This window comes from Anguilla rostrata, chromosome 1 (assembly GCF_018555375.3).
Source record: "Anguilla rostrata isolate EN2019 chromosome 1, ASM1855537v3, whole genome shotgun sequence".
NCBI classification, from domain to species: Eukaryota; Metazoa; Chordata; class Actinopteri; order Anguilliformes; family Anguillidae; genus Anguilla; species Anguilla rostrata.
In genome coordinates, this window is record NC_057933.1 from 20,657,424 (window position 1) to 20,683,398 (window position 25,975).

General features: G+C 41.9%; 4 protein-coding genes across 6 annotated transcripts in view; all 4 read left to right on the forward strand.

The window, feature by feature from the left end:
- LOC135251653 (TOG array regulator of axonemal microtubules protein 1) overlaps nt 1-5,486 on the forward strand; it is a 28,309-nt gene extending 22,823 nt beyond the window's left edge. The window contains exons 13-22 of the mRNA XM_064329304.1: nt 552-666; nt 788-893; nt 1,450-1,685; nt 1,898-2,056; nt 2,147-2,273; nt 2,448-2,563; nt 2,694-2,874; nt 3,115-3,334; nt 3,951-4,037; nt 4,282-5,486. Of these exons, the coding sequence (XP_064185374.1) occupies nt 552-666; nt 788-893; nt 1,450-1,685; nt 1,898-2,056; nt 2,147-2,273; nt 2,448-2,563; nt 2,694-2,874; nt 3,115-3,334; nt 3,951-4,037; nt 4,282-4,562 (1,628 nt within the window). The 3' untranslated portion in view covers nt 4,563-5,486. The remainder of the gene's footprint in view (nt 1-551; nt 667-787; nt 894-1,449; nt 1,686-1,897; nt 2,057-2,146; nt 2,274-2,447; nt 2,564-2,693; nt 2,875-3,114; nt 3,335-3,950; nt 4,038-4,281) is intronic.
- Nucleotides 5,487-6,270: 784 nt separating this feature from the next.
- LOC135251640 (pre-mRNA-processing factor 39-like) lies at nt 6,271-15,766 on the forward strand. The gene is made up of 14 exons (XM_064329277.1): nt 6,271-6,430; nt 8,163-8,653; nt 8,759-8,884; nt 10,070-10,188; nt 10,570-10,737; nt 11,107-11,281; nt 11,505-11,612; nt 11,745-11,909; nt 12,252-12,378; nt 13,229-13,497; nt 14,151-14,335; nt 14,435-14,509; nt 14,803-14,917; nt 15,289-15,766. Exons 1-14 carry the CDS (start codon nt 6,418-6,420, stop codon nt 15,346-15,348), a joined length of 2,196 nt encoding a protein of 731 aa, XP_064185347.1. The 5' UTR covers nt 6,271-6,417; the 3' UTR covers nt 15,349-15,766.
- Nucleotides 15,767-16,943: 1,177 nt separating this feature from the next.
- On the forward strand, nt 16,944-19,385 carry LOC135251647 (ubiquitin-like FUBI-ribosomal protein eS30 fusion protein). Its single transcript, XM_064329289.1, has 5 exons — nt 16,944-17,105; nt 18,208-18,289; nt 18,557-18,701; nt 18,808-18,863; nt 18,996-19,385. Exons 2-5 carry the CDS (start codon nt 18,215-18,217, stop codon nt 19,119-19,121), a joined length of 402 nt encoding a protein of 133 aa, XP_064185359.1. The 5' UTR covers nt 16,944-17,105; nt 18,208-18,214; the 3' UTR covers nt 19,122-19,385.
- Nucleotides 19,386-20,530: 1,145 nt separating this feature from the next.
- The window catches only part of fancm (FA complementation group M), a 49,655-nt gene continuing 44,210 nt past the window's right edge, over nt 20,531-25,975 (forward strand). For 2 of the 3 annotated variants that reach the window (XM_064329315.1, XM_064329323.1), the window contains exons 1-4: nt 20,533-21,739; nt 22,214-22,386; nt 22,634-22,711; nt 22,795-22,953. In XM_064329315.1, coding sequence (XP_064185385.1) covers nt 21,058-21,739; nt 22,214-22,386; nt 22,634-22,711; nt 22,795-22,953 — 1,092 coding nt within the window. In that variant the 5' untranslated portion in view covers nt 20,533-21,057. Of the gene's footprint in view, nt 21,740-22,213; nt 22,387-22,633; nt 22,712-22,794; nt 22,954-25,975 lie in introns of all 3 variants that reach the window. The other variant, XM_064329330.1, reaches the window with a different exon arrangement.

The window sequence follows — 25,975 nt, forward strand, 5'->3', positions numbered from 1 at the left end:
TTTTTTATAAATTATTATTTTTAAAATAATATATATTTTTTGACATATCCAGGCTAGTATTTCAAGTAGGTGCCATAGAACACCAGTAACAGTAAACAAACAGCCAAAATTATAATAAAGACGCATCAGATTGAAAAGTGCTAAAATAAAAGAATTTCAAAACACTGGCCCAAACAAAGATGTGATTTGGGTAAATAAAGTGCCATGTTATTAGCAGGGTTTCTCTGGATATTACTTGGATAAGTATTACCAAGATGTTTGAACCCCATCTTGGCTATTTCCCTATAACCAAATCCATAAATCATTTGATTTAGCATTAAATTAAATATAAGTGCACCAGCTAGTTTTATTTGCTAAGTTGTACTCTTAGGATTGTCAATTAATAACTTTTTTTAATTAAATCTCAACTTGAGAATTGTTGTTGATAGAATGGCTTAAAAATGTCTGTACATCTTGTCTTCTATTCTATTTTTATAGTCTAAAGAACTAAAAACTGTTATCAAGTATTGATTAAATGTCTCTTTGTGATTGTGGTGTCTCTCGCTTGGCAGACGAGTTGTTCCCTGGCCAGAAAAAGGATGACCAGGAACAGCCGGAGTTGCGGCCCTTCTCCAATCCCGAACTTGCGCTGACCCAGGGTTTCGCGCTGCTAAGCTCTAACGACTGGTACACACGCCTCTTTACACTTCCGTTGCCCTTCCCGACCGTGAAATAACTACACATTTCATCTATCATTGACCACAAGGTGTGTTCAATTAGTTATTAACTCTCTCTTTATTTAATCCAGGGAGAAGAAGATAGAGGGCATGACCTTTCTCAGCTGCCTGACGCAGTACCACACAGCCGTGCTCGGCGCGAGACTTCCGGACGTCTGCCGCGCCCTCATCCCAGAGGTGCTTCCCTTTCCTCCCGTAATTTAATGCTCCAATGGTGTTCTAATGTCAGGCCACAAAAAAAACTCCTCTCATTAATGATCCTGTGAGATTGATGTTTGGAGAGAAAGTAACCAACATTAGCTAGCTACCTAGCTAGCAATTTTTTTTAATGAGCTAATGAGCTAATATTACCTGTTTTTCCATGATGTTTTCATGCAGATATCTCCTGTTAGGTGGCTAGAAAAAAACTTGATAAAGTAGCTAGCAATTTGTTACAGATCTATACACCTAGCTATAGCAATGTGACAACTGCAGCTACACAAGAGGTGTTGCAGATATTTTTTGTATGTTCACATTTTGAAGGGTAAGCTATATTTCATCAGTAGGTACCACCAGTAACGCGTGCATTGGAGTGATTAACCCTCGGCACACCCTGGCCTACATGGTTGGGTGGGAGGGCTGGCATTGGCTCAGCTGAATTACAGTTTTATTTGGAGTCTTCATTGTGCCTGGACTCAGAAACAAAGGGAGGGTCAGCTCTTTCTGCGGTGCTTACACGTGCGTTTGTCCCCAGGTTATGAACCTGCGCTCAGGTGTCTCTCGGGTGGCGGTGGCTACTCTGGGAAACATGTACACGCACCTCCAGAGGGGGATGGATCAGGAACTGGAGGGGACGGCCACGGCGCTGCTGCATAAAGTATGCGTGTCCAACGCCTTCTTACGGCAGGACGTGGATGCCGCGCTCCACAGCATGGTTCAGAACTGCACGCCCACCCGCGTCATGAACGCTTTGCTCACTGGTGGCGTCAGGTGAGATGCCTGATCAAAAATCGTAAGGACATTAAGCGCCTTCTCATTCAATCAGTGCTCCTATAGTAGCTTCCTTCCTAGGGGCCTGATCTTTAATATAACACGCTGAAATTCCTTTCTCAGGAAATGATGCAAATGTGTTTCTTGCAGTTCATGATGTATTTTTATCTGTACTGACGCTGTTCTGTACTGATGCTATTTCTGGCATGCAGACACCTGAATTCCATGGTAAGGAAGTGTACAGCTCAACACATGGCCGACCTGGTGGAGAAGATTGGCGCTGGCCGGCTGCTGTCCGGCACCACGGACCTCACTGACCGGATCCTGCCTGCCATTGCCCGACTGGCGCAGGACTCCTCCCAGGAAGCCAGGTATATTCTGTCCTGTGATTACCAGAAGCATATTTTAATCTTGCTTTAGTATTTCAAGCAAAACTTGGTCATTTCCATTCTCTTTCGCAGATACTATGGACGTCAGATGCTGCTGTTTTTGGCATCCCACCAGGATTTTGACAAAATAGTGAAGAAGTACATTCCAGCCAAAGACCTTCCGACACTCAGAGACTTGGTATTCACTCTTAAGACAAAGGTACGTTGAAGGTATTTTTCTGTTGAATGTTTCCACATTGAGCAATGCGACCAGAGACAACACCTATGAACTCCTTCCTTTTGCAGGTATTGGGTAAGACATTTCAGCTGTGTGGTTTTGAAGTGGTGCATTGGTGGTGAACTGTAATGACGGCGGTTGCTGTGTTCTTGGCAGGGATTGGGCGAAATGCCTCAGGACACCCCCTCAGCGAGGGGCCGGCGCTCTCTCCCTGGCAGTGGGACAAGCCGAGCCTCATCTCTTCCTCGAGAGCCTCTCAGCCTTGTCAACAGGTGGGTTTCCGGCAACACCATGGTTGCATGTGGTGATTCCTGTGGTTCTAGAAATACAATCTCATAATCTCTTGTTCGTTGTGCATTCATTTCTTGCCGCTGCATGGACTGTCATTTCCTGTCTGAGCAGAGAGTCTCGCGAGTACAACCACAGAGCTCAAGCACACAACATCGCAGAGAGGACAGAATACATCAAGCAAATGAAGGTGCAGATGGGGTCCAAGGACTTTCGGGAGCGTATCAAAGCCATTGACCAGGTCGCTGCTGAGTGCAAGAACAACCCGGACATGGTCATTGCCTGCATATTCCCGGTAAGTCAGCTCAGCAGTGTACAGTATTAACTGTAGCTCTGGATGTTGTAACCAGAAGTGTGTGTACGATTGGGTGTGCAACTACTGGCATACTCTTGAGAAGGTGCATCTGGTCTAGAAACAGTCTATGTGCAAATGGGTGGAAATGGAAACAGTGAAACGGTTACAGCAATGTTTGGTCTGACAAAGTATGCTCTATTGGAGATGGAGCTCCATTCATTTTTCTGTCCCCCTAACTAGGTCTTTGATGCCATAAAGGCAAGACTCCAAGAGTCAAACAGTAAAGTCAACCTGCATGCTCTGGAGGCCCTACAGAGGATCATCCCTGCACTAAAAGAGAACTTAGCCCAGGTGATAAACATCTTAGTTCCAGCCATAGTGGACAACCACCTCAACTCAAAGAACAATGCCATCTACAGTGCTGCCGTTACTGCCCTGGAAACCCTCATGCAGGACATAGGTGAGTTTTCAGTTTAGGAAACTCTGTGCTTAACTTTAGCTTTATGGCCTCCAGGGAGGCACATCAGCTAAAGCACCTAAAATGGTGATGCCTTCCAACATCTAAAATGAATCCTGTACAGACTATGGCCAGGGGTCACACATAATTAGCTTTACCACGGTCCAGGGAGGGAAGGTTTGGGTCAGCAGGGTGTTCTCTGCCTTATTGTGCACATCATCTAGTTGATTGGGCCCCGATAGTCTGTCTGGGCAAGCTGCTTAAATTATGCAGTTCAGTGATGTAGACACAATCATGAATTCCAAATTTGCAGATAAATAAATGCATTCTGTATAAATTCCATTATGCCTGAAAATTCCATATTTACTAACAGTTATGTGTAGGAATATTGAATTTATTCTGGGCATTTTTTGATCTTCGTGGATTCTTTTTACAGCAGCATGTAAAAAGAGTGTACTAAAACTGTATGTTATTGACATTATCAAAAAGTAAAGATAGGGTATTAAAAAGTAAAAGTAAATGGGTAAAATAATAAATAAAACCTTTTATGTTCACTCAGATGTGTCCTCCACAAGCTTGTGATGATGGTCACACTTTTAAACTCTTCTTTTTCTTGCAGATAATGCCCTACTGCTTCAGATTTTTGTCACAAAGGCTCAGCTCCTCAGCGGAAGGGCCAAGGTGAACCTTGTAGATAAGGTTGCAGGTATGTCTGTCAAAGCTTAGTGGCCAACCAGAACTTTTCCATTTTGAAAATTTAAGGAAAATTCCAACTTATCCAATGCAACTGTATACTGACTGAATACTGAATTTTTCGATCTGACCATTAAAAAAATTAAAGAAACAATAACATGACAAAGATTTGTTCAGTGCTTATACCTATTATAACCCAGACTACCATGCTTTAGACTTGCTTTCGCATTGTTTCTTATGTCTGGTCTGTCTTTCAGAACTGGTGATGGAGCTGTACCCTCACAAGCCTCAGGCGGTAGAGCAGAAGGTGCTGCCCTTGCTATGGCACCTCCTAAGTACCTCCAGCAACAGCGGCACTACCCTTGGCAGAGGTGGCAGTGTGCGGGGGGCTACTGCCACCTTATGCCAAGCCTTGTACGACCAAATGGGGCCCAGGCTCATGGAGTGCGCTGCCTCCCAGTCCCACAGTGTCACCAAGAGTCTCAACCAGCTGTTGAAGACCTCATCTCCCCTGATCGCATGTTCAGAAAAACAATGAGAAACCCAAAACACCACAAAGGGGAAAAAAAAAACCCAACTGGTCTTACTTGAAGACAGAGAAGTGCTACATTTCTCATAGTGCCTGCACTTTGTTTTATTATTACCTATACAGAGAATGATAAGACATTACCCTGGAGTTAAAAACTCTGTCAGCAAGGTATACAGATTTCAAGCCCCCATGAACCTGCTCTTTTTGCACTTTTGAAAAGTGGTACATTGTGTTGATGATTGTTTCTAAAATTATTATATGTTGTAATATGATTGCTCATGTTGTTGTTTGTAACCTGCAGACATGATTTTACCAGAAACACCACCACAGAATGTACTATTTTAATGCACAAATATGTAAGGAGATAAGGGATGTATATTTTTGCTATTGTGTCTTTTTCATGTTATGTCATGTGATATATCCAAGATGTGTCTTATACAGTTTTTCTCTAAGTGAATCTAAATTTGTGATGAGAACAAATGACTATTGTAATAGTTGACTTGTATTTGCACAGTATTAGCTTAATCCTTATGCTGTTATGTTGCAGTATATCTATTCTTTATTTCAAGTCATATATAAAGAGGTATTCTAAGTTGGAACTGTCTTACAGTTTTGCATGACCAAATTCATTGACAGGGAACATGAAATATGAATATTTTTATGATGACATATTTTAATGTACACAGATGCCTAAATCAAATTATGGATGTAAAACCATTTTAATAATGGTGGTGGAATAGACAGAAAATTAAGCTTTAAACCAGCAGTTTATACAGAAAGATTTAAAACCATATCTGTAATTCTCAATATAGTGCCAGTCCTTACATTGTCTTTAATAGAATTTCCACTGCTAAATTGTACTGTACTAGTTTCTAAATGGGAAGAGAGAGAATGGTATATATAATAAATAAATTGTTTTATTTCTGTATAGAGCTTATGCCTCAGTCTTTCCATTTTTACTGAATGTGATGGTGCTAGTAACAGTATACAGTTGAAATTCTCTTTATACCAGATTCCAAAAGAAAAACAACCTTTCATATTATAATTTTGTGCAGAGCATTTTAGATGGCAGGTATGCATCCCACCAAGTTACAGCTTACTACATATACAGCACAGAGAGTTTGGTACTTTTGAGGGTTTCCTAAAGCATGTTTACAGTACTGATGCTAAAAGTCATGGATTACACCAATGAATGCCCTGTTACAAGTCCTGCATCAGTTCCTTTAATACTGTAGCGCTAATCTAAAGGAATTTAATAGTGAAACAATACTATCCCACTCACAGAGCTGTTCACATCCTGACATTGTTATGTGGCAGTGTAAAATAAGTCATATTCAGGAAGACAGGAAATAGTAGTGACCAATTCGAGCTTGTAGCATCAGTTTATAATTTATACTCAGGTGGATTTTTTGTAATTATGCACAAATATTATTTACATTTTTCAGAGGATGGTTTTGAAATACAAATGCAAAAATTTCGTACCACTTTATTTAAATGAAAATAGTCAAAGCTGTTATATATATACTTGCTGTCACGGAAAATGGAGATGCACTTTGAAGAGATTAGGTAGACCGTATCATATGCGGACTTAATGTGGAAATGCAGGACGGTTTAAGCCGTCGCAGACGGAGAATTGCGGGGGAGGTTAAAATAAAATCATAGGAATAAAATCCAAATCCAGTTTGCAGTCCAGCCAGTCAATACCGCTTCTTGTGTCCCGCCCCACGCAATTGGTGCGCATGCGTATTACAGAGTTACCCTCGAGCAGAGAACTTGTCAGCAGAGAATGTGGGGCGAGGAACGGTAGTTCTTTCCGAAGAGTTGTTAATAATTGTATATTTGCTTCAGTTTAAAGTGTGCTTTGATGGACGAATCTGGTAAGTTGTAATTACTTTATGTATGTTTTAAACGGCAAATTTGAAGTATATCGGAGCTACTTGCTTGGTTTTCGGATTAGCTTCCGTAATGTGCACGCGCCGAAGGTGCGAGGTCTGTTTGAAACGGCTAGGTGTACAACTGTTATGTAGGCCCAATGTGGCGTGACGTTTGTTAAATGATTAATTAAAGTAAGAAGCTAGCTGATACTGACTATCGAAACACGTATTCGGTTAAAAAAACCACATTGACAACTTAACTCCTTGGTTTTCATGAATAAAACAGTTACCTAAATTAAAATACTTAGGCATTGGCAAACTACTGTGCGGCTGGAACAGCCATTGTGGTTGGGGGCTAGTATGCTAGCTAGCTAGTGTAACAGTAACGTACGCACTTAATGTTAGTTACGATTATCCTAACGTTTATAGAATTCTCGGGTGAACTTAGTGCTATTTCTTTCTCATATCAGAATTTGTCAAAACGAAATGCCAGTTCTATATCTAGATGGTTATGCCAGCTCACGTGACATAACGCTAACATTTAGACTTTTGACAATCCTAAAACGAAAGTATTTCATAACTGATCGGTACTTAAGAAAATAAGTATAACGTTGGCTCGAAATTTTTCACTAAATATCGACTTTGTAAGGATCGCTGATTACTCATTTGAAGTGAAAATTGATGATTGCGAGGGAATTTTAACTATTTTCGCAATTGTGGCATTTTGGCGACGTTTTGATGATGACTAGTAGTATCAGTGGTAGTATGAAAAATCATAATAACAGCTATCAGGTAATGTTATTTGGGGTCACTGGCATGACTAAAGTTAACATTTTTACACGTAATAAAATGGCGGATATTTGCCAGATGACCTAGGTAACATATGTAAAATAGCGAAACCGATTCTTGAGAATAGCTTCTAGGTAGTACCAAGTACGCTGTTAGAACGGAATAAGTGCGCCGAATCAGATGAAATGGGTGACAAACGGTTTGTCAACTGGCAAAGTACGAAGTGCCTTTTTGTTTGCCTTTTTGCCAGGTAAGTGACAAAACTTGGGTGCACGCCAGATATAGTTATACTTTCGATCTCTATCATGAAAAGTGTGAGAACCAATTTCCCTGTTTGTCGGTATGTTTTAAATGTATGTATTTGTTAAAACATTTACTTGGAGGCATAATTTTGCTGTACAAGTTGCTTTCTAGTTACTTGAATTGCATTTTCTTGCTTCAAACCCTGAAACATTTGGTCAGTCATCAGGCTTCTACAAGAGTCTAAAATATCCATCATACAGGAAACAGTATGGGCCAATCACGTACTGAAAGAAAAAGAACTCCAGAACCCGAGATATTCCTTTAACCCAGAGTCAATGTGTGTGCTGACTAAAAGTTTGCATACAGTGTTTTATTTTTTGTTGTTGTCAAAACTCATACCTTGCAGCTGTTACCTTGTCTCCTCCTCCAGAGGAACAACTGCTCAGTTTGCTTTGAGCCCTTAAAGATGGCAGAGCGATTAGCAGCTAACTTCTCAGGTTATACTGAAACGGCGTGAAAGCTCACTTGTCACTCTGAAGTGCAGCTGTGGCTGTGCCTAATGGGGAGTAGTGGGAGGTCTATAAATACTTTGCTCTTTTCACACATTCCAGAGGAAAGGGGCAACTGTTGCTGCCCTATCCTGTGTAGGGTGAGTAAATGTGCAATATATAATCTTCCCCTCTCCTCCCTCCTCGCACTCCAGATCAGCCTCTTGAATATCACACTGAAGAACAGATCACTGGTGTGCTGAACTCAGAGCCCATGGGGATCTACAGCAATCCTGGCTCAGAAGGCCCAGGCGAAGGCTGCCAGCCCGACCCCCCTGTCTTGGCCCAAGATCCCACCCCTGCCCAGGGCCCAGGCTTTGAATCAGTCACAGCTCTGCAGGATGGAGGGCAAGACGAAATGGAGCAGACTGAGGAGGGCCAGTCGGAGCTGTTGGTTCGGGATCTTTCGGAGCAGCCGGGGCCACCTCAGGAGGAGCCAGCCCAGCAGCTGGAGCTGTCTGAACAGGGCAGCCCAAGCAACATGGAGCTGGAGGATACGTCCAAGGATGGTGTGGAGGCAGAGACAGAGCCTTCCAATTTGGAAGCAGCTTTCCCTGAAGAGTTTGACCGGTACATGAAAGTGGTAGAGGAAAACCCTGAAGAGTTCAACGGGTGGACTTACCTGCTGCAGTACGTGGAACAAGAGGTAAGAACTCAAGCTAAACGCTGTGTGGATCTAATGACATGATATATTATGCCCACACCAAACGAGCTGGGTAATTAAGTGTACTTCTGCCTTTTTGTGTTACAGAATCACATTGTGGCAGCCCGTACAGCCTTTGACTCCTTTTTTGCACGGTATCCCTATTGCTACGGCTACTGGAAGAAGTATGCTGACATGGAGAGGAAGCTTGGGGACATGAAGCTCGCAGAGGAGGTAAACTTGGGACTTGGGAAAGGAGACCCTTTCCCAGCACGCACCAGAGAACTAGATGAACCTTCCAACGGCAATTTTTCAGCCAAAGTCTGTAGCTCTTCCATTACATTTGCATTTTAGGCATTTAATGATGCTCTTATTCAGAGCCACTTGCACAGATTACATACTTTTACGTAAAACCATTTAATCTCTGGATATTCATTGAAGCAATTCAAGTTTAGTGCCTTGTTCAAGGGTACAACAGCTTCAGCCACTTAGGAATCGATTCTACAACCTTGGAGTTTCAAGCCTAGTTCCCTACCCCATAACTTCACAGTTTCAAGTTGTACAGAAAAGACTGTACAGAAAAAAATGAATTTAACACTTAACAGGATATTCAGATTTGTTAACAATTCAAAATGGATTCAAAAAGTTAACTTTTCCTTGTAGTGAGTAACAAAGTAAAACGAAGTGACAGAATGACCCATTTAAGGGGCAAACATGTCTGGAACTACATTAACAAATCTGGATATTGTACTTGCTTGTGCTCCTAAAACCTCTCTGTTCAAAATGAACTTGGATTTCACTTTTTTTGCATAATACTGAAACATTTGTTGGAGTGTTCATCTAGTTCGGAGTGAACTTTTATTTCTTTTCGACCTTTTTGTTTTTATAAAGCCTTTTGGCTTTTTCTAAATTTTTCTCCTTTGTTGGCAGGTGACGAGCGTTTGCTTGTCATGCTTAGCATCGCCCAAAACACACCATTTAAACCCACGGCAGTATTTTTTTAACTGTCAAATTCCTCTGGAGATTCCAGTTACTGTACGTTTTTGCCACATTTTCTTGCGTTTGGTCAGACACTGTCAGTGATGGTCTAATGGGTATGTACCATATGGTCTGTACCACCCCCCCAAAGCCTTATCCTCAGCCTGGTCAGAATGCAGGACCCTCCAATCTGAAGAAACCAAGACAACCCCCTGCTCCCCTTGGAGAACACTTTGTACTTTTGCAACCCTCCACGTAAATGGTAATGGCAGATTATTTCGCCCACAATTCCAAGTTGACATTCATTTAGCATTATTTTTGTGGTAAAGGATGAGCGGTATATACATTTCCAGTGTTGGCTCTCCACTGGAGCCGTGTCGGATAAGAACCGGACTCAGTCAGTGTACCCTCTTCTCTCTCTGTCCCCGTCCCCCCTCTCAGGTGTTCCGCCGGGGCCTGCAAGCCATCCCACTCAGCGTGGACCTGTGGCTGCACTACATCGCCTTCCTAAAGGAGACCGCCGACACCAGCGACAATGACATACAGACAACGATGCGAAAGTAAGCATTAGTTTTGAGGGCGTACGGCTGAGTTTCAGTTCTGTAAGCTAGAGGGAAGTAAGCCATGACATCAAGGAGCACTTATGTAGTATAACATCAAGAATCCTCCCTCAATGAATTTTAAAGAAACCTCAAAAATCAGAAGCAAATGAACCTCAAGCATCATGAAGATTAACAAATTTTCCTCTCCATAATATTAGTTGCTGTGGAAGTCACTGTAATGTTTTAAGTGTGTATTTTTATATTTGATTTCAGTGTAACATTAAAGATAATTATAGATGCTGCTGCTGCTGCTGCTTTCATGACATGAAGCAGATGGCTGTGTTATTTTTATCGGACTGTGGAATAACGGATCTTTCATTGTCTACCTGTACCATACAGCACGTATGAGAGTGCGGTGTTGGCAGCAGGCACAGACTTCCGCTCTGACCGTCTGTGGGAGGCCTACATTAACTGGGAGACAGAGATGGAAAACTTGGCTAACGTCACTGCGATCTACGACCGCGTCCTTACCATCCCCACCCAACTCTACAACCATCATTTCCAGAGGTGAGGCAGTCTGCGATTGAGAACTGTTTGTGGGGGGGGTTTTCTGAAGGAGTGTGCAGAAATACCTAAATCCTTAAAATATGCATGCAAATTGAGCTCAGGTAGATGTAAGAATGTAGCACTGTAGACCAAAGGCACTTTTTGATTGTATGAGGCCAGCAGCCCTGCAGGGTAATGTATTCTTTGGCATATGTCGGCCTGAGAGGGAGGGTTAGAGAACATGAGAAGCAGATTAAGAACCGGGTGGTGACAGTTGGTTTTAAAAAAGCATCACACATTGATCTCCATTTTAGGATTTAAGGCATCAGTCTCGCACTTCTAATGGTGGGTAAATACTGCTTCCTCCTAAGCATGTGTATTGTGTTATAGGTTCAGAGAACATGTGCAAAACAACCTGCCAAAGCACTTCCTGTCACTGGAGGAGTTTGTCCAGCTTCGGAAAGAGCTGGCCGCAGCGAACGGTCACGGTACTGAAGAATCTCCAGAGGGAGGTGACACCGAGGACCTTCCACCTGGCACTGAGGACCTCGCCGACCCTGCCAAGGTGCTAACCGAGCTTCAGTGGTGATGTTAGCTCTGTTTGCTGCCTGTTCGAACAGCAGCAACTGTGACCTTAACAATTACTGTAGTCACCAGGTTGATACTGCAGCGCAACTTGTTGATAGGTGGTGCTATACATTTCAGACATTTTTAGCCAATTATAGCGAGCACTGAAATAATTCTTACCCCCCAGCCCTCGTTGACATGGTTTCCCTCTGCACCCTCAGCTGGTGACTGAGATTGAGAACATGCGCCACAGAGTGACAGAGTCTCGCCAGGAGGTGTTTAATCTCAACGAGCAAGAGGTCAGCAAGCGCTGGGAATTTGAAGAAGGGGTGAGTTCTGATAGGGTCGCTCCTTGCAGGACTACTGGCGTTTTAACTGTACTCTCATTGGTCACCAGAGGGTTTTAAGTCAACTCATCTTTAGGCTTCCTGTTTGACCTTTGTGTTTTTCCGGCACTCTAGATTAAGCGCCCGTACTTCCACGTGAAGCCCCTGGAGAAGAGCCAGCTGAACAACTGGAAGGAATATCTGGACTTTGAGATCGAGAACGGGACCCTGGAGCGCGTGGTCGTGCTGTTTGAGCGATGCCTGGTGGCCTGTGCCCTCTACGAGGACCTGTGGATCAAGGTAAATGCGCCCTTCCCTCTTCCAGCCCCCATCACCAATTCAACTCCTCAGTGACTTTCTGCACTATTTACCTGTAATGTTGATATTTGACTGTATCTGTTGTATTAGGGGATGGCCTGCTTGCCACCAGATTTGACTGCAGCATTTGCCAACTACGTTGCATCTCTTCGTCCTACCTTACAGAAACTAATCTTAATGGTTCGATGAAGGTGCTGATGGGTTTAAAAGAATTCTAAATGTTCTGTCAATGCATTTTCTTGCTGAAACCCGAAACGGAGGTGTATTCATGCTTCTGTTATTTTTATGTCTTTTATCTCTGCCCCCTCCTCCCCACTCCCAAAGTATGCAAAGTATATGGAAATCCACAGCACTGAAGCCGTTCGACATGTTTACAAGAGAGCCAGTCTGACGCACCTTCCCAAGAAGCCAACTCTTCACCTGCTGTGGGCTGCATTTGAGGAGCAGCAGGGTAAGTCTTAATATAGATCTCACTTGCTTAACTGATTTTACTGTGCATCTGTTCTGGCTCTACCCCCTCAAAGATGCAAATTCATGTTGTACAGGCTGACTGTCTCTGCAGGGATCCTGTATTCTAACCAAACCTTTTCTATGCTTTCCACCAATCTCTCCCCTATTTGGAATGCCCAGTAGTATACAGCTACGCTCATGCTGCAAATTCCACAGATTATGTGGGAGAGTGTAGAGAAGCATGCATTCCTTCAAATTATGTGGTGTCACCAGCTGCTTCTCTTCACAGTAAAGCCCATAAACTACGTTTACATAGACATGAGAGATAGAAAGACCCTTCATGGACAGCTTTAGCAAGCAGACCTTGGATAATCGACAGAACCCTCTCTAACCCTGGGTGATGCACCACCAATTTTGTGTCGCTGTACAGATCTGGTTTATCATAATTTGAAAATGGGGAAAATTCTACATACTGTGCAAATGAAGTGCTTTGCATGTACTTATCCTGTTACAAACCAGCCTCTTCCTGACTGGAATATCACCAATAACCATGCCCCAAGCAATCTAGCTAGTTGGCTAAACGGATAATACCAACAAATCAAGCTGACTAACTGTTCAGCTGAACCTCTTTTCAAAACAAGATCGCAAAACTGCAAAAAAAAAGAAAAAAAAAAAAAGCCAACATTCCTTTAGCTACAATCCTTTTTCCTATAGCTCCCTGGCTGAACAGGGAGAACTGTCAGTGTGACATGAAAGGGGGGGGGGGTAAACAGTGGATATCAAAAGTGGAGGAGCCATTAGTCCCCTGGTTTCCAGTGACCCTTTGTAATACCACTTGTTGTATGACCCAGGTAATGTTGATGATGCCCGTGGGATCCTGAGGAACCTGGAGGAGGCAGTGCCTGGCCTGGCCATGGTGCGGTTGCGCAGGGTCAACTTGGAGCGTCGGCACGGCAACCTGGAAGAATCCGCCTCTCTGCTGCAGGATGCCATTGCAAACGGGAAGAACGTCAGCGAGTCTTCATTCTACTCCATCAAGTTGGCAAGGCACCTCTTTAAGGTGCAGAAGAGCTTGCAGAAGGCTAGGAAAGTGCTGTTGGAAGCCATTGAGAAGGATAAGGTGAGACTGAATCAACTGGTAGTATGACAAATGAGGTCTGCATTCAGCACATGCTGATAAGATCATTGTTTTGTATGGTTTGTTTTCAGGGTAAATGTAGAAACGGCAGAATGATGTTTGCCCAAGGCAGGCCTCATTCCATTGTTTATACATCACATGAGGTAGAAATGAAAATCTAGGTCAATGCTCCTTAAAACAGAAACCTACTGGGTGTGTAAAAAGAATATTCATTTTGATTGCCAAAATGTAAATTTAGAGAGGAACCGGTTGTTTGTGAACAAGGATTAGGGGTCCACATTTTGACCAGTTAGGAGCCTGTTGATTTGCCTCAGTCTTTAATTTGTTAAATCATTTAACTTCCCTTTTTAATGTAATTGTTTGAAATATAGCATAATAAGCACAACATGAACAGAGTTTTTTATTTTTATTGAATGCTTAGTTATTCCTGACATAATGTGGCCAAAGAGTAAATAGTCCCTCTAGACATGAAAAGCACCAAATTAAGAAATTAACAACATCTTGAAATTCTGGGATGGCCACTGCGGTCAGGACGAAATCCAACACACTCAGCGGGTCCCCAGGATGGAGGTTGGGAACCACTGTTGTAGAGTGTACCATCTATCCTTTGACTTACACTACTTGCTTCTCTTCAGACGAGCTCCAAGCTGTACCTGAACCTGCTGGAGCTGGAGTACAGTGGTGACGTGAGGCAGAGCGAGGAGCAGATCCTGTCCTGCTTTGACAGGGCTCTGAGCAGCCCCCTGCCCCTCGAGTCACGCCTCACCTTCTCTCAGCGCAAGGTGGAGTTCCTCGAGGACTTTGGCAGCGACGTCAACATGTACGTCCCCGTTCTCCGCGTTCTTTCTGCTGACAGGCTCTCGTAGCAATTCCGGGTCAACTCACCCTTTTCCATGGTTTCCTCTCTCCCCCCTCTCAGGCTTGTGACTTCTTATGAGGAGCACCAGAAGCTCCTTAAAGAGCATGAATCAACCAAAAGAAAAGCAGAAAATGGGTAAGAAATATAATGAATTAGTATAAATGCAACATCAATAAAAACACAGTATATTTAAACCATTTAATGTTTTCATTGATGTTGGTAATTTGTCATTTTTCAGTAAAATAAATAAATGTTTCAGTGTATAGATTTATAGTCATTTAAGACCCTCTCATTATCTGCACGCTTCATACTGGACAGTGAAGGCACTTTTGAATCTTATGTTAATTGTAATGTCTGCCCCTGTGGTCTTCTCGTGTATTGTAGCTATAATGTGCTGAAACTTACCTGGCTTCTCTCCCAATGTGCAGCTCGCAGGAACCTGATCCGAAAAAACAGCGCACAGAAGACCACGCGATGACTACAGGACCCATGATGCCCGACATGCAGGCCAACCACTCTGCCTACAATTACAATTGGTACCAGGTGAGTTTTACAGTGGCAGAACTGCCAATCTGGAGAGCACTTGAAATTATTTCTGTGGAAAGCAAGCATTTGCAACAGAGTTGATGGCTTGTTTATTTCATCTCGATAGTTAGCTTGCACGATGGTTAATCCAAAAGTCATCCAAACATAGTTCAGAGTTTATTGGTTTTTGCTAAACTGAGGGCGAATGGCTAAGATATTGATTGTTCTCTTGAACATTTTAAATGCTGTTTGTGCATTCATTATGCTGTGCGCCATTTCATAGCAACCTGGAATCCCGGCCTTCCTTCATCATTTCCATTTGATAGGCTTTTATGACTGTTCCTTAGCATTGCTAGTGTGCTTGACCATTTCCCATCTACCCTTTTCAGCAATACAACTACCAGAACCCATGGGGCTATGGACATTACTACCCTCCACCTCCAACATGATGGAAATCTTCACAAGAAGAACATCTGCTTAAAAACCATCCTTTGTACCCTTCCCACCAAACAGAGATCCCACAATGCTGCACCTTTTCATTCTGTTGGTTGATTCCCCCTCCCGCCGTTTTTATACCAAGAGCTTCAGAAATAATTGGAAAATTGTCTTGCATACCAATTACATTTTTGGGGTTCTCTCTTAAAAAATGCAGAAGATGTTTGTTAATTGCTGGGGACTGGTAATACTTAGCAAGTTTTATGAATTACAAAGCAGCATCCCTTCTATTTTCTGTTTTGTTTGATGTGAACCTCTTTTTAAAATGATTCTGATCTTTTCAAGTGAAGTTTGCTTTTCAAGAGAAAGGTGGAAATGAAAAGATCTCTTGTGACTTCATGTATTTCATAATAAAGGATTCATGTAATTTAATCCTGAACTATTCTGTGTTTTTTATTTAAATTGCAGGCCTGCCAAGTTACGGATTGGTCTAACGTTCCTCACAAAACATATAAAATGTATAAAATCAGGAAGTGCATTGCCATAACTCTAATGTACTGTATATGCATTTAGGATCAGAGTTATGTTTGTGAGCAGTAAGGCTATTTGAAATGATAGCAGATTGCACTGCACTGTGTTAATGGTATTTGTACAAATACATGCAGTGCCAACAGGAAATGGCTTATTGGTTGAACTCTCAATGTAATTTATTGTGTAAATGTCATAGAAAGGATATGCTTATGCTTTATGGAGTCTGCCATTTTCAAGCATATCTGAATTTAGAGATTTTGAGATGGCACTATATTTGAAGAAAACAAATAAAGCTGAACAAATGGGGCAAACATGGGTAGCATTGCCTTGCAATATGACTAGTTTCTGAGACACACTGGTGAAAGTCTGCTTTTACATTGGCATCGTTTTGATGTCAATTTGTTACTTTTCAAGATACAGAGTACGTGTATTGTGTATATGTGTCTTGGTTATCGTGTTCAAAACGGTTTGAGATGGTAATGTTGCATAGGCTACAACATGCAAACCCGGGGTACATCGTGATAAGATTCTGTCAGTGTTGTATCCAAAAGCTATACACATAACAGCCACGTTTACATAATATTTAATTGCGATAGGTTACTTTATATTTAAGTGTGATACGTGTGAGGATTCCCTTCATCTCAGATGTTTTCGCATCAGCTTTTGGGGTTTACACTAATGGCGAATTAAAAATTAAACCGAGGCTCGACAGAAATGGCTTAAATTAGCCCCATTTGTCAATTTCCGTAAAAATGAACAATTTAACATTTTAAAATCCGAGAAGTATATTTTATAACGGGAGTACTAGATCATCTTACCATAAAGCAGCACGGCGGATATCAGTGTACAAGAAAATGGAATACCAGAACTTGATACATTTGGAGAACCCAAAATGCCTTTCTAAGTTAGCGTGAATGAAATACAACTTGGGACAGTCTCCATTTGGAAGACATTTTGTATCACTGGTTCAACCAAGACTTCAATATTACTTTAATAAGATTTGCGTTATACACGCATGCGTATGTAATATTGCTTGCCAAGTTAACTTCGTAAACAGAAAAATCGAAAGCTGCAGAATGTGACGTAACATCACACGCCATCATTCCATCCATACAGGCCTGGGTAGAAAGTTCGTTCGGTGGTCTAGCTGTCTAATTTTTTTGAACTGGCAAATAACGACAGCTTTCCTAGATTTTCTGAACCAAGAATTATCAACGCAACACGTCTTGTAAAAGTTTTGGTAAGCAAAACGATTCGATCTTAACCGTGCGATTTAGTTGTCTCAACCTGCTTCAATCTACTAACATTAGCTACTTCGAAATCAGGTCGTCTGCTGATAACATTAGGACAAATGGAAAGCTAACAATGAAACGAAAGAGCTAGTAAACACAAATAACATATTAGGTAACATTTGAAAACATCCAGTTACCATAACTGGTAAATTAATACATTTGTTATTTATAATTTCAATCAGCTTTTTCGCAAATCAGTGTTGGCAAACTAACTATAATGTGAGCTGCAGCAGGCCATGGTGGCGTGACGCATATTCGCTTGGTAGTTGCTAAGTATGTGGTCTGTAAGTGTAAGGAAAAAAAGGACGTCTCTCGAACGTGATGAAAATGTAAAGTTTATTTCCAATACCGGCAATGACAAAGCGCACGAATGACACTTTGGATTCAGCAGAGTCCGACTGAACCACGAACCTCTCCAGAGGCTGCTTCTTATTTGTTTTCAAAGCTTTGGTCAGGAGTGTTGAATACACATACTAAGAAGGATGTAGTCAGTTTTGTAACACCTATCAATTAGACCGTAGTGTATTGGCCGTCCTGTTGTGATTGAATTAGCACGTCTGTTGACTTGGATGGTTCCCAATCTCTCACTCCCGGTCGCTATTCTACCATTGTACCAACTGTATTGTGATAATGATAAGATCAAGGGAATGTGTGGCCAGCAGACATATTGTCATCAGAGACAGATTTCTTACAGGTCCTAACACTGAACTGTGTGAATATAAGTTCTTATACAGTTCATTGGGCTCTATACACATATGACCAAAAGCGCCTGGAAGTAGAAAGAGAAACGAACAATTACGGTATTTTGACTCAGTGGCGTTCACTGAACTCAATGGTGTTCGCAACAATGTTAAAACCGAATCGCCTTTAGTTGGCCATTCAAGCTAGTTCATCAAAGCGCATTAAGAATGCTGTAGATATAGTCTGGTTATCTGGACTACCGCGGCTGCACTGCAGTGCGTTCTGACATGGACACTGTCGCATAGTGATGCTCGCAGTAGTCTGCTGTTATCACTGCGTATTCGAATGTAATTTGTATTTCTTGCACAGGGCAAAGATGCAGTTGTTTTTGAACGGACAGAATACACACGTCTTGGACGTGACGGGACAAGAGACCGTTCAAGACATCAAGGTGAGGATAAAATAAGTGGGAGAAATTGACATATCAGTTCATTAATCAGGCACTGCTTTTTAGATCTTTAAAGATTGCTTGTTTCCGTAATATTCATACAGCTTTCCAGAAATGCATTACTGTTTATAGAATATGCTACAACCTGTATTTTGTAGTAAATTGATTTCCGGTGTATTCTGGAAACAAGTTGCAGATAAGATTGGCTGCTTGCCTGGTGTGAGCTCATCAGAGTGGTGTACCCAGCTAGCTTTTGGACTTGTCATGCAGGTTCACATCCAAGCCCTTGAAGGGGTGTCTGTGGCAGATCAGGTGCTGTTGCTGAATGGCACTCCCTTGGAGGATGGTGCCTCTCTGCAGCATTGTGGGATCTCTGAGCACTGCACTCTGGATGTGGTGGCTAGGATGCTGGGAGGTCAGTTCTTCTATAGGTGCTTTTAGTACTAGCTCAATGAGTGACTGGACATACATTTAGCTAACTTGAAATTTTGCTTAATTGATTCTTATGTATTGTCTGCCAGGTAAGGTCCATGGGTCCCTAGCTCGTGCTGGAAAAGTACGAGGACAGACTCCAAAGGTTAGTAGGCAGGTTTTAATTACCTGTGAAATTCTGTTAAGCTTTACCAGACTATCTCAGTATGGCATAACCTTCTTACCACTGTACATAAACACAATCATTGTGGTTTTCTTATTTTAACTGCTCATTTAGGTGGACAAACAGGAGAAGAAGAAGAAGAAGACAGGGCGTGCTAAGCGTCGTATCCAGTATAATCGGCGTTTTGTCAATGTGGTGCCCACGTTTGGCAAGAAGAAGGGCCCCAATGCCAACTCGTAAACCGCTTGTGTCATAGGGCACAGGGCTAACATTTCTGGATGTAATGATTTTCTGCAAAATTTGTTTGGGGAACAATGATTGGTGAAAAGTCACTTCATAATTTGTTTTTCCTCAATTCCCAATTTGTCACAATTAAGGGGTATTTCTAACTGTACTTTTATAACGATTTAAATAAAATGCATAATATATTTGAGAATGTATATGTTGTACCAACTTTTTGCTTTTTGAAAAATAAAGCAGTGAAAGCATTGTTTGAAATTTCAATTTCTCAGCTTTGTTGATGGCAGATCATTTTGTTCTCTTTTTTTACCCACAAGCTTGTGATTCTGTTGAAGTTTTTCACTTCACCACTAGGTTATATATATATATATATATATATGGGTTCTTGGGAATGTGCAGGTGACGTTGAAACGTCAGTTCCCTGTTCTCCATGGATTAAAGGCCTGAGCATAAGAACAAATTCATTCTCTGCCATTTGCCACATTTTGTGTGTCCTCCAACTGTACCTATTCTTAGAATCAGCCCACTTTGGAAGTCTTTCTTGGATTTCTTTTTGTCTATATATATATATAATAAATATATATAGTCATAACAGAACATGTCCAATAACCATATAGAATACTGCTTCGAAACACTCCATGCTGCACATTTTGTCAAATATATTTGTTGGATTTACTGTATTGGATTTGCTGCCATTTTCAAAATATGGGACATTTGCAAAAATATGTCAAACTGCATCTCTAATTTACATAGAACTAGGTACACAACCAATGTGGTCAGGTATTATGTGAAACAGGATTGGTACCAAAAGACAATTAGCAGAATAATAAGGTTAATGTACAAATGAATGTCACATTTGTTGCTGACTAAAGCAGTATAGAATTTGGTAGGGTAAGAGCAAAAAAAAATTTTTTTTTTAAACCACACAATAGGAATTTGTGAAAACCCCAGTAGTAATTAGTAGGGGTGTATCAGAACTGGAATTGCTGTATTTAGAAATAAGTAGGTAATGTATACATTACATCTTAATTATTATGCTGTAAGAGTAATTAACAGCTCATTAGTATTTGGCGGCTGCAATTATGGTTGGAAAGAAAAGCAGCATAGCCAACAAACTAGGTCCACAGGATCAATAGTAATGTAAAAAAAAGGTTTGAATTTGGCAACAGTGTTGACTAGTTGACGCTGCCGGACCACACCACAAGAAAGCAAGGCTCGCTCGCTGCCAAATAGTTCGCTCTCATCCTTTTCCCCTTTCCACGGAGTTGGTAGAGGATGTGCCATCTATCGTTTAACTTGTAGAACGGACGTTAATTACATATTTACATGTGACCACTACATGTGACTGGAAAGAGTCACCCAATAGAGAGTGCAATAGGACGTTTTTGAACTTTGACCCCTGCTGACGTACCCACACAGCGCCACTTTGAACAACATTGAACGCCATTCGCGACCAATGTAACAGTACCCTTTAGTAATGTGTGTTACGGAAAGTGTTTCGGCTTTACTGAAGGCTTTAATTTATTTTGAATGTTGTTTTATAAAGACAGTGTTTTTCACTATTTTCGAATCCCATGGGTCAAATAAGTATAAATACTTTCAGAAAATGCAAAGATGTGTCTTAGTGAAATAACCGCTAATTTAGTTATCTTATGTTAGTTATTGCTGCAGGCCAATTAGCTAGCTTCTTGCTTGATAGACAGATAATAACGCTACAGAAAGATTTATTCGCATCAATATGTAACTTTTGTGGCAAATGTTGTCCAGTCATTTAGCTATTCAGTTTTTACGGTTGTTGAACTGGAATGTGCTTTCGGGATATTTATCCTAATTATAACTGGAGGTAGCTAATGCTAGCTAACGACCTGAAGACCAGTGCTCTTGATTTCAGTCCATCGTGGTTTGCTTGTGAATCAGTGGCCTAGCTTCTGCTAAAATGAGCGGTCAGAGGACTTTATTTCAGACGTGGGGGGCTGCGGTTCCAAGGACAACTGGGACTTTAAATGATACTCGGAAGAAAACCACCGGGAAGCGTAAACCAACTACGAAAACTGCTACAGGGAAAACTAAGAAGGCAAACAACATACCCTTGCCGACCCGCAATTCACTTTGGGAAGAAACTGGCCGTGGCTCCTCAGCCAATTGCGAGGTGGGAGATGCAGATGAAGAAGATGATGATCTCATGTTGGTAGCAGTTTATGAAGCTGAAGAGTCTTTGCAGAATGTGTCGGGTACTAACGACGACGTCGCAAATGCAAGACTAAACTCATCTTTACGGTGTCCGATGTCGACAACTTCGAGCAACAACACCTGCTCAACGGAGCTACCTGGTTTTGACAGGTCGTCAGCCGAGGTATGGATTTATCCCACAAACTACCCTGTCAGAGACTACCAGCTGAAAATATCGGAGAAGGCACTGTTTCAAAACACCTTGGTGTGCTTGCCCACTGGACTTGGGAAGACCTTCATTGCCTCTGTCGTAATGTATAACTTCTACCGATGGTACCCAGCAGGGAAAATAGTGTTTATGGCTCCGACAAAACCACTTGTGGCGCAACAGATAGAGGCATGCTACAAAGTTATGGGAATCCCTCAGGGACACATGGCAGAATTGACAGGTATAGTAAGAACAAGTTCACATGCAAAATCTCAACGCTCAGTCATGTAGGTAGCTGACCCAGACATTTTGAATTGATGCAACGCCCAGTTTTAGAACATCTTTTACTTGAATGTTTTCGTGTTCTCCAAATAAGTTGTAAATCCATTAATGTACACGGAAAATAAGAGTAATATAAGTTACCATAAACTGTCTAGACCAGGGCTTCCAGATGTTCAAAGCGCAGGAATTAGTTAATGAGTGAATACATTTTCTGTTACCCGCCTCAGACAAAATGTATCCTTACATGTTCAAATATATAATCAAAATATTAAAAAAGAGATAAACATAACTGCATGCCAATTAACTATATTGTATGAAGACTTGAGCAAAGAAACGTGGTGTCTTTCCTCACACATCAGCTAGCTAGCTCTCAGTTCAGCAACCGTTGGGAATATTGGCTGAATTTAACAGTATGCCTCTGGTCGATCATAAGGCAGCATCCAGGCACAAACCAGACGGGAGCTGTGGAAGTCGCGACGAGTGTTCTTCTTAACCCCGCAAGTGATGGTGAACGACCTGTCTCGAGAGACATGTCCAGCTTCACAGGTCAAATGTGTTGTGATCGACGAGGCCCACAAAGCCCTGGGGAATCATGCCTATTGCCAGGTACACAAAACTTTACTAACACGTTCTACAGCCAGGACTGGTAAAAAACCAAAACTGTCAAAGGTTACATCCAGCCGTCATCTGTAAATTCCCAGAATTGCGGTGTGCTGAAAGTCAATTTTCCAATACCTTCTGCCAAGGGCACTACTGAATGCTTATTCAAGTTTAGCTTACTGTCATAGGTGGTATTCTTATATTGGCAGAGCCAGGTAGCCCTGGTTGAAGAACACTTTGCCCTTTTATCCAGGTGGTCCGGGAGCTGGGAAACAAGACCCAACAGTTTCGCATCCTTGCTCTCAGTGCCACTCCGGGAGGAGACATAATGGTGAGTGATGCTGGGCATCTAAGAACGTTTGCTTGTTTTCCCGGTGAGCTTGGTTACAACTAACTCCCTGTTGCTCCCTGTAGGCTGTGCAGAAAGTCATCTCCAACCTCCTCATCGCTCATATAGAGCTGCGCTCTGAGGAGAGCCCGGACATCCAGGCCCACTCACACCAGCGCAGCCTGGAAAAGCTGGTGGTTCCTCTGGGGGACATGCTCTCGGGCTACCAGGCCCGCTACCTACAGGTAGGCTCAAGGGAATCATAGGCAATGCTGTGCATTAAATTGCCTTATAGTACATTTTTTTAGCTGTGTTGATAGGAATTTACCAAAATTTCGATCCTGAATTGAATTTATCCTTTTTTCTCCGACTGGTTTAGATTAGGATCACTAATTGATTCGCTGACCTGGTTAAGTTTTTGTGGAATTTGTTTTTGCTGCCATCTTGTGGTTGAAATTGGAATGTTTAAAATGAAGTTAGACCAGTTTAATGCTGTTATCACTGCTGTGTTTTGTCATTTGAGTGTTGGCCTTGCTTCTCCTTGCTGCAACTTGTATGAATCTGAATGAGTAAAGCAAGCTTAAGTTATAATAGTAATAACAAAGAGTGTAAGTAAGTCCAGTAAATATGAAACCCCAAAAAGTGAACCATCCCTTTAATATTCTCACTTCTAATGTGTGCTACACTACGAAAAGATGATCCATTACTATCATCAGAGAATGTGTTCAATGTGATGTTGTCTCATACAAAGCATATGCTCTCTATACATCTGTAAAAACAATTTTAAAAAACCTGTTTATAAAATTATTGGTATCAAAACAATGCCATGTTACAAATAAACCTTGACCAGTGTTCCACAGAACTTAAGCACAATTTCAGAGCAGTGCAAGGTATGCTTTCCTACTGTTGTTCATGTAACTTGGCCCTGTTTTTCTTCACTGTGATCTCAAGGGAATGGTCCTTTTTAGGCGTGTGATCATGTCTCCAGTCTTGGCTAGATTTAGCGGAAAGACTCTCGGATAAAATGCAGATAGACGGCTTATAGTGGAGTATAGAAATATTTTGAAATTATACATTTTTAGATTTTTATTAGATATAACAGCAGATCAGGTAGCTCCACATTGTATTAAAATGATTTGTGTTGATTGATAGGCCTACATTAAGTGGAAACAGAAAAAAGACAGAGGAATATTTTAGTCATTGTAATTATTAGGCAAGAACTGTGGCCCTAGAGGCCCAAATACGCAATGATGTTCTGAAACACTAAATGTAATGTTGCTATCCACAGATGTTTGGTAAGCCCCCTAAACTGGTGAAAATCCAACCCTCCTCCTGGTACTTGTCCAACTCTGGGCGTTCTCAATTTCAATGTTTTTGCCATCTAGTCCTAGATTTCTTTCAATCGTTTTGCATTTTCCGTTCTCATTCGTGAGGCCATCCCTCCCTTCTCTTCCATGTTTGGTCATGGTTTTTTTTTTTTTTTCAAAAGGTTTTGCGCTACTGATTGAATAATGTGAAGACATAGACAAATGGGTGTATTCCTTATAAGATGATCAAGAAATCCGTAATTGGGAAAAAATGAGTAATTCAAAATGGGGAAGTGATAAAACGTAATTTATGGAGCAGCCGAACAGACCTTATTGTACCCTAACTGTGGCTGTCATAACAATGTGTTACGGATGGTTACCCCCTCTGCAAGGAGTTGTTCCTTCTGAACAGCACCTTGCACTCTCAATACCCCCCACCCCAGACCAATGTTGTACGGCTTGCCAGAGACGCCATTCCACATCCATACAGCAGGGGGCGACCCCTCAAGTATTTCACTGATGGTGAGGTCATGTGTCTCTGGGTTCACACGGCTTGGGTGAAATTTTGAAAATGAGTGTTTTAGTTTCTTTCCAAGTTACAACAGCCCTGGTGGTACCGTGTCATGACCTACAGAGTGTCAAAATAGGAATTATTTGGAGAATTACTAGCTCAACTTCCCCCTTTCACTCTTTATGTGTATACATATAGTGCTAGCTGTTTCAGGGTGTAATTTGAAGCCTGTCATGATCTGAACTGCTGCTTAGGCCAGTGACAGAACTAGCCTTGTATGATTACATTTAACAACACTGAGGTAGGGTTTCTGGGAACTGTATATGGCATGTCTCCCTGCAGAGCAAAACAATAATTGCATCGCATTACCCTGTCCTGTAGTAACAGTTTCCAATTCCCCAGTAATGCGAAGCTGGGTGTGTCCATAACCTTTTTTAGACTATGGAATATGTTGGGTGGGGGTACAAGGCATTGGAACAATTTCTGTTCCCTTCCACCAAATCCCCATCCTTTGCCTGGTTTATACAAATCCTCAAAATCTCACCCCTTGACCCACTTTCAGAATTGCATAGCGAACGGTGAATCACCTCAGACACTAGTGTGATCGTGGGTGGCTGGGGCAAGGCAGGAGGCTCGGGTGCATTATTCTCTTTTCCTTTTCTTTGCTGTATAAGGTGGGTGCTGAGCTCCGACAACATTGTAACTGTAGACTATTGCGACAGGGCTGAGTACATCAGACAGTGGTCTCTGTTGCAATGGAAGATGGAAGGCATTGTGAAATGTTGGGTGGTGTGCAAGGCCAGTGCTGTATGGGTCCTGCCTGTGGAAAGGTGCAGGAGGCAGGAGCAGTATGGTTTGTAGAGAGAACATGTTTACAGTACTTATTGGAGAATTAGAGGTTATTCATGACTGATAAAGATTGGGTAAAACAGAAACAGCTGAACATCATAGCTGACGTCAAAGGTCTGGTAAAATAGAAACTGTTAAACAGCATGAAGGTCTATAAGAACGTAGTAAAAAAAAAACCTTTAACAACGTACAAGTCTGTAAAGTTTTCGTAAGCCAGAAACTGTCAAACTGCATACTAGTCTATTGAAGTCTTCTGACTGAAGCCCGGATAAGTTCCTTGTTTTGTTGTAAAGTGCTGACCTTACGAGGTTAGAGTCACGACTGGATCATAGATGCCTGTGCCATGTAAGCATTGGCTGCTTCTGATTTCATTGCACACTGCACTGTCAGGATATTTCTGACAGTCATAAATTCTCATTTTGAGATGCCTGTTTCCTGCATTGTACCACCTGTGCCACCATAGGGTGGAGGGGGATTAGGGGGTATACGCTAAACTGGGAAGTTATAGACAGCTGGAGGCTGGGGGGCGATTGGATCCCCAGCAGGACACAACTGTGCCCGACAAGGTAGTGGTGCTCTCTTGAAGAATTCCACGTTCTC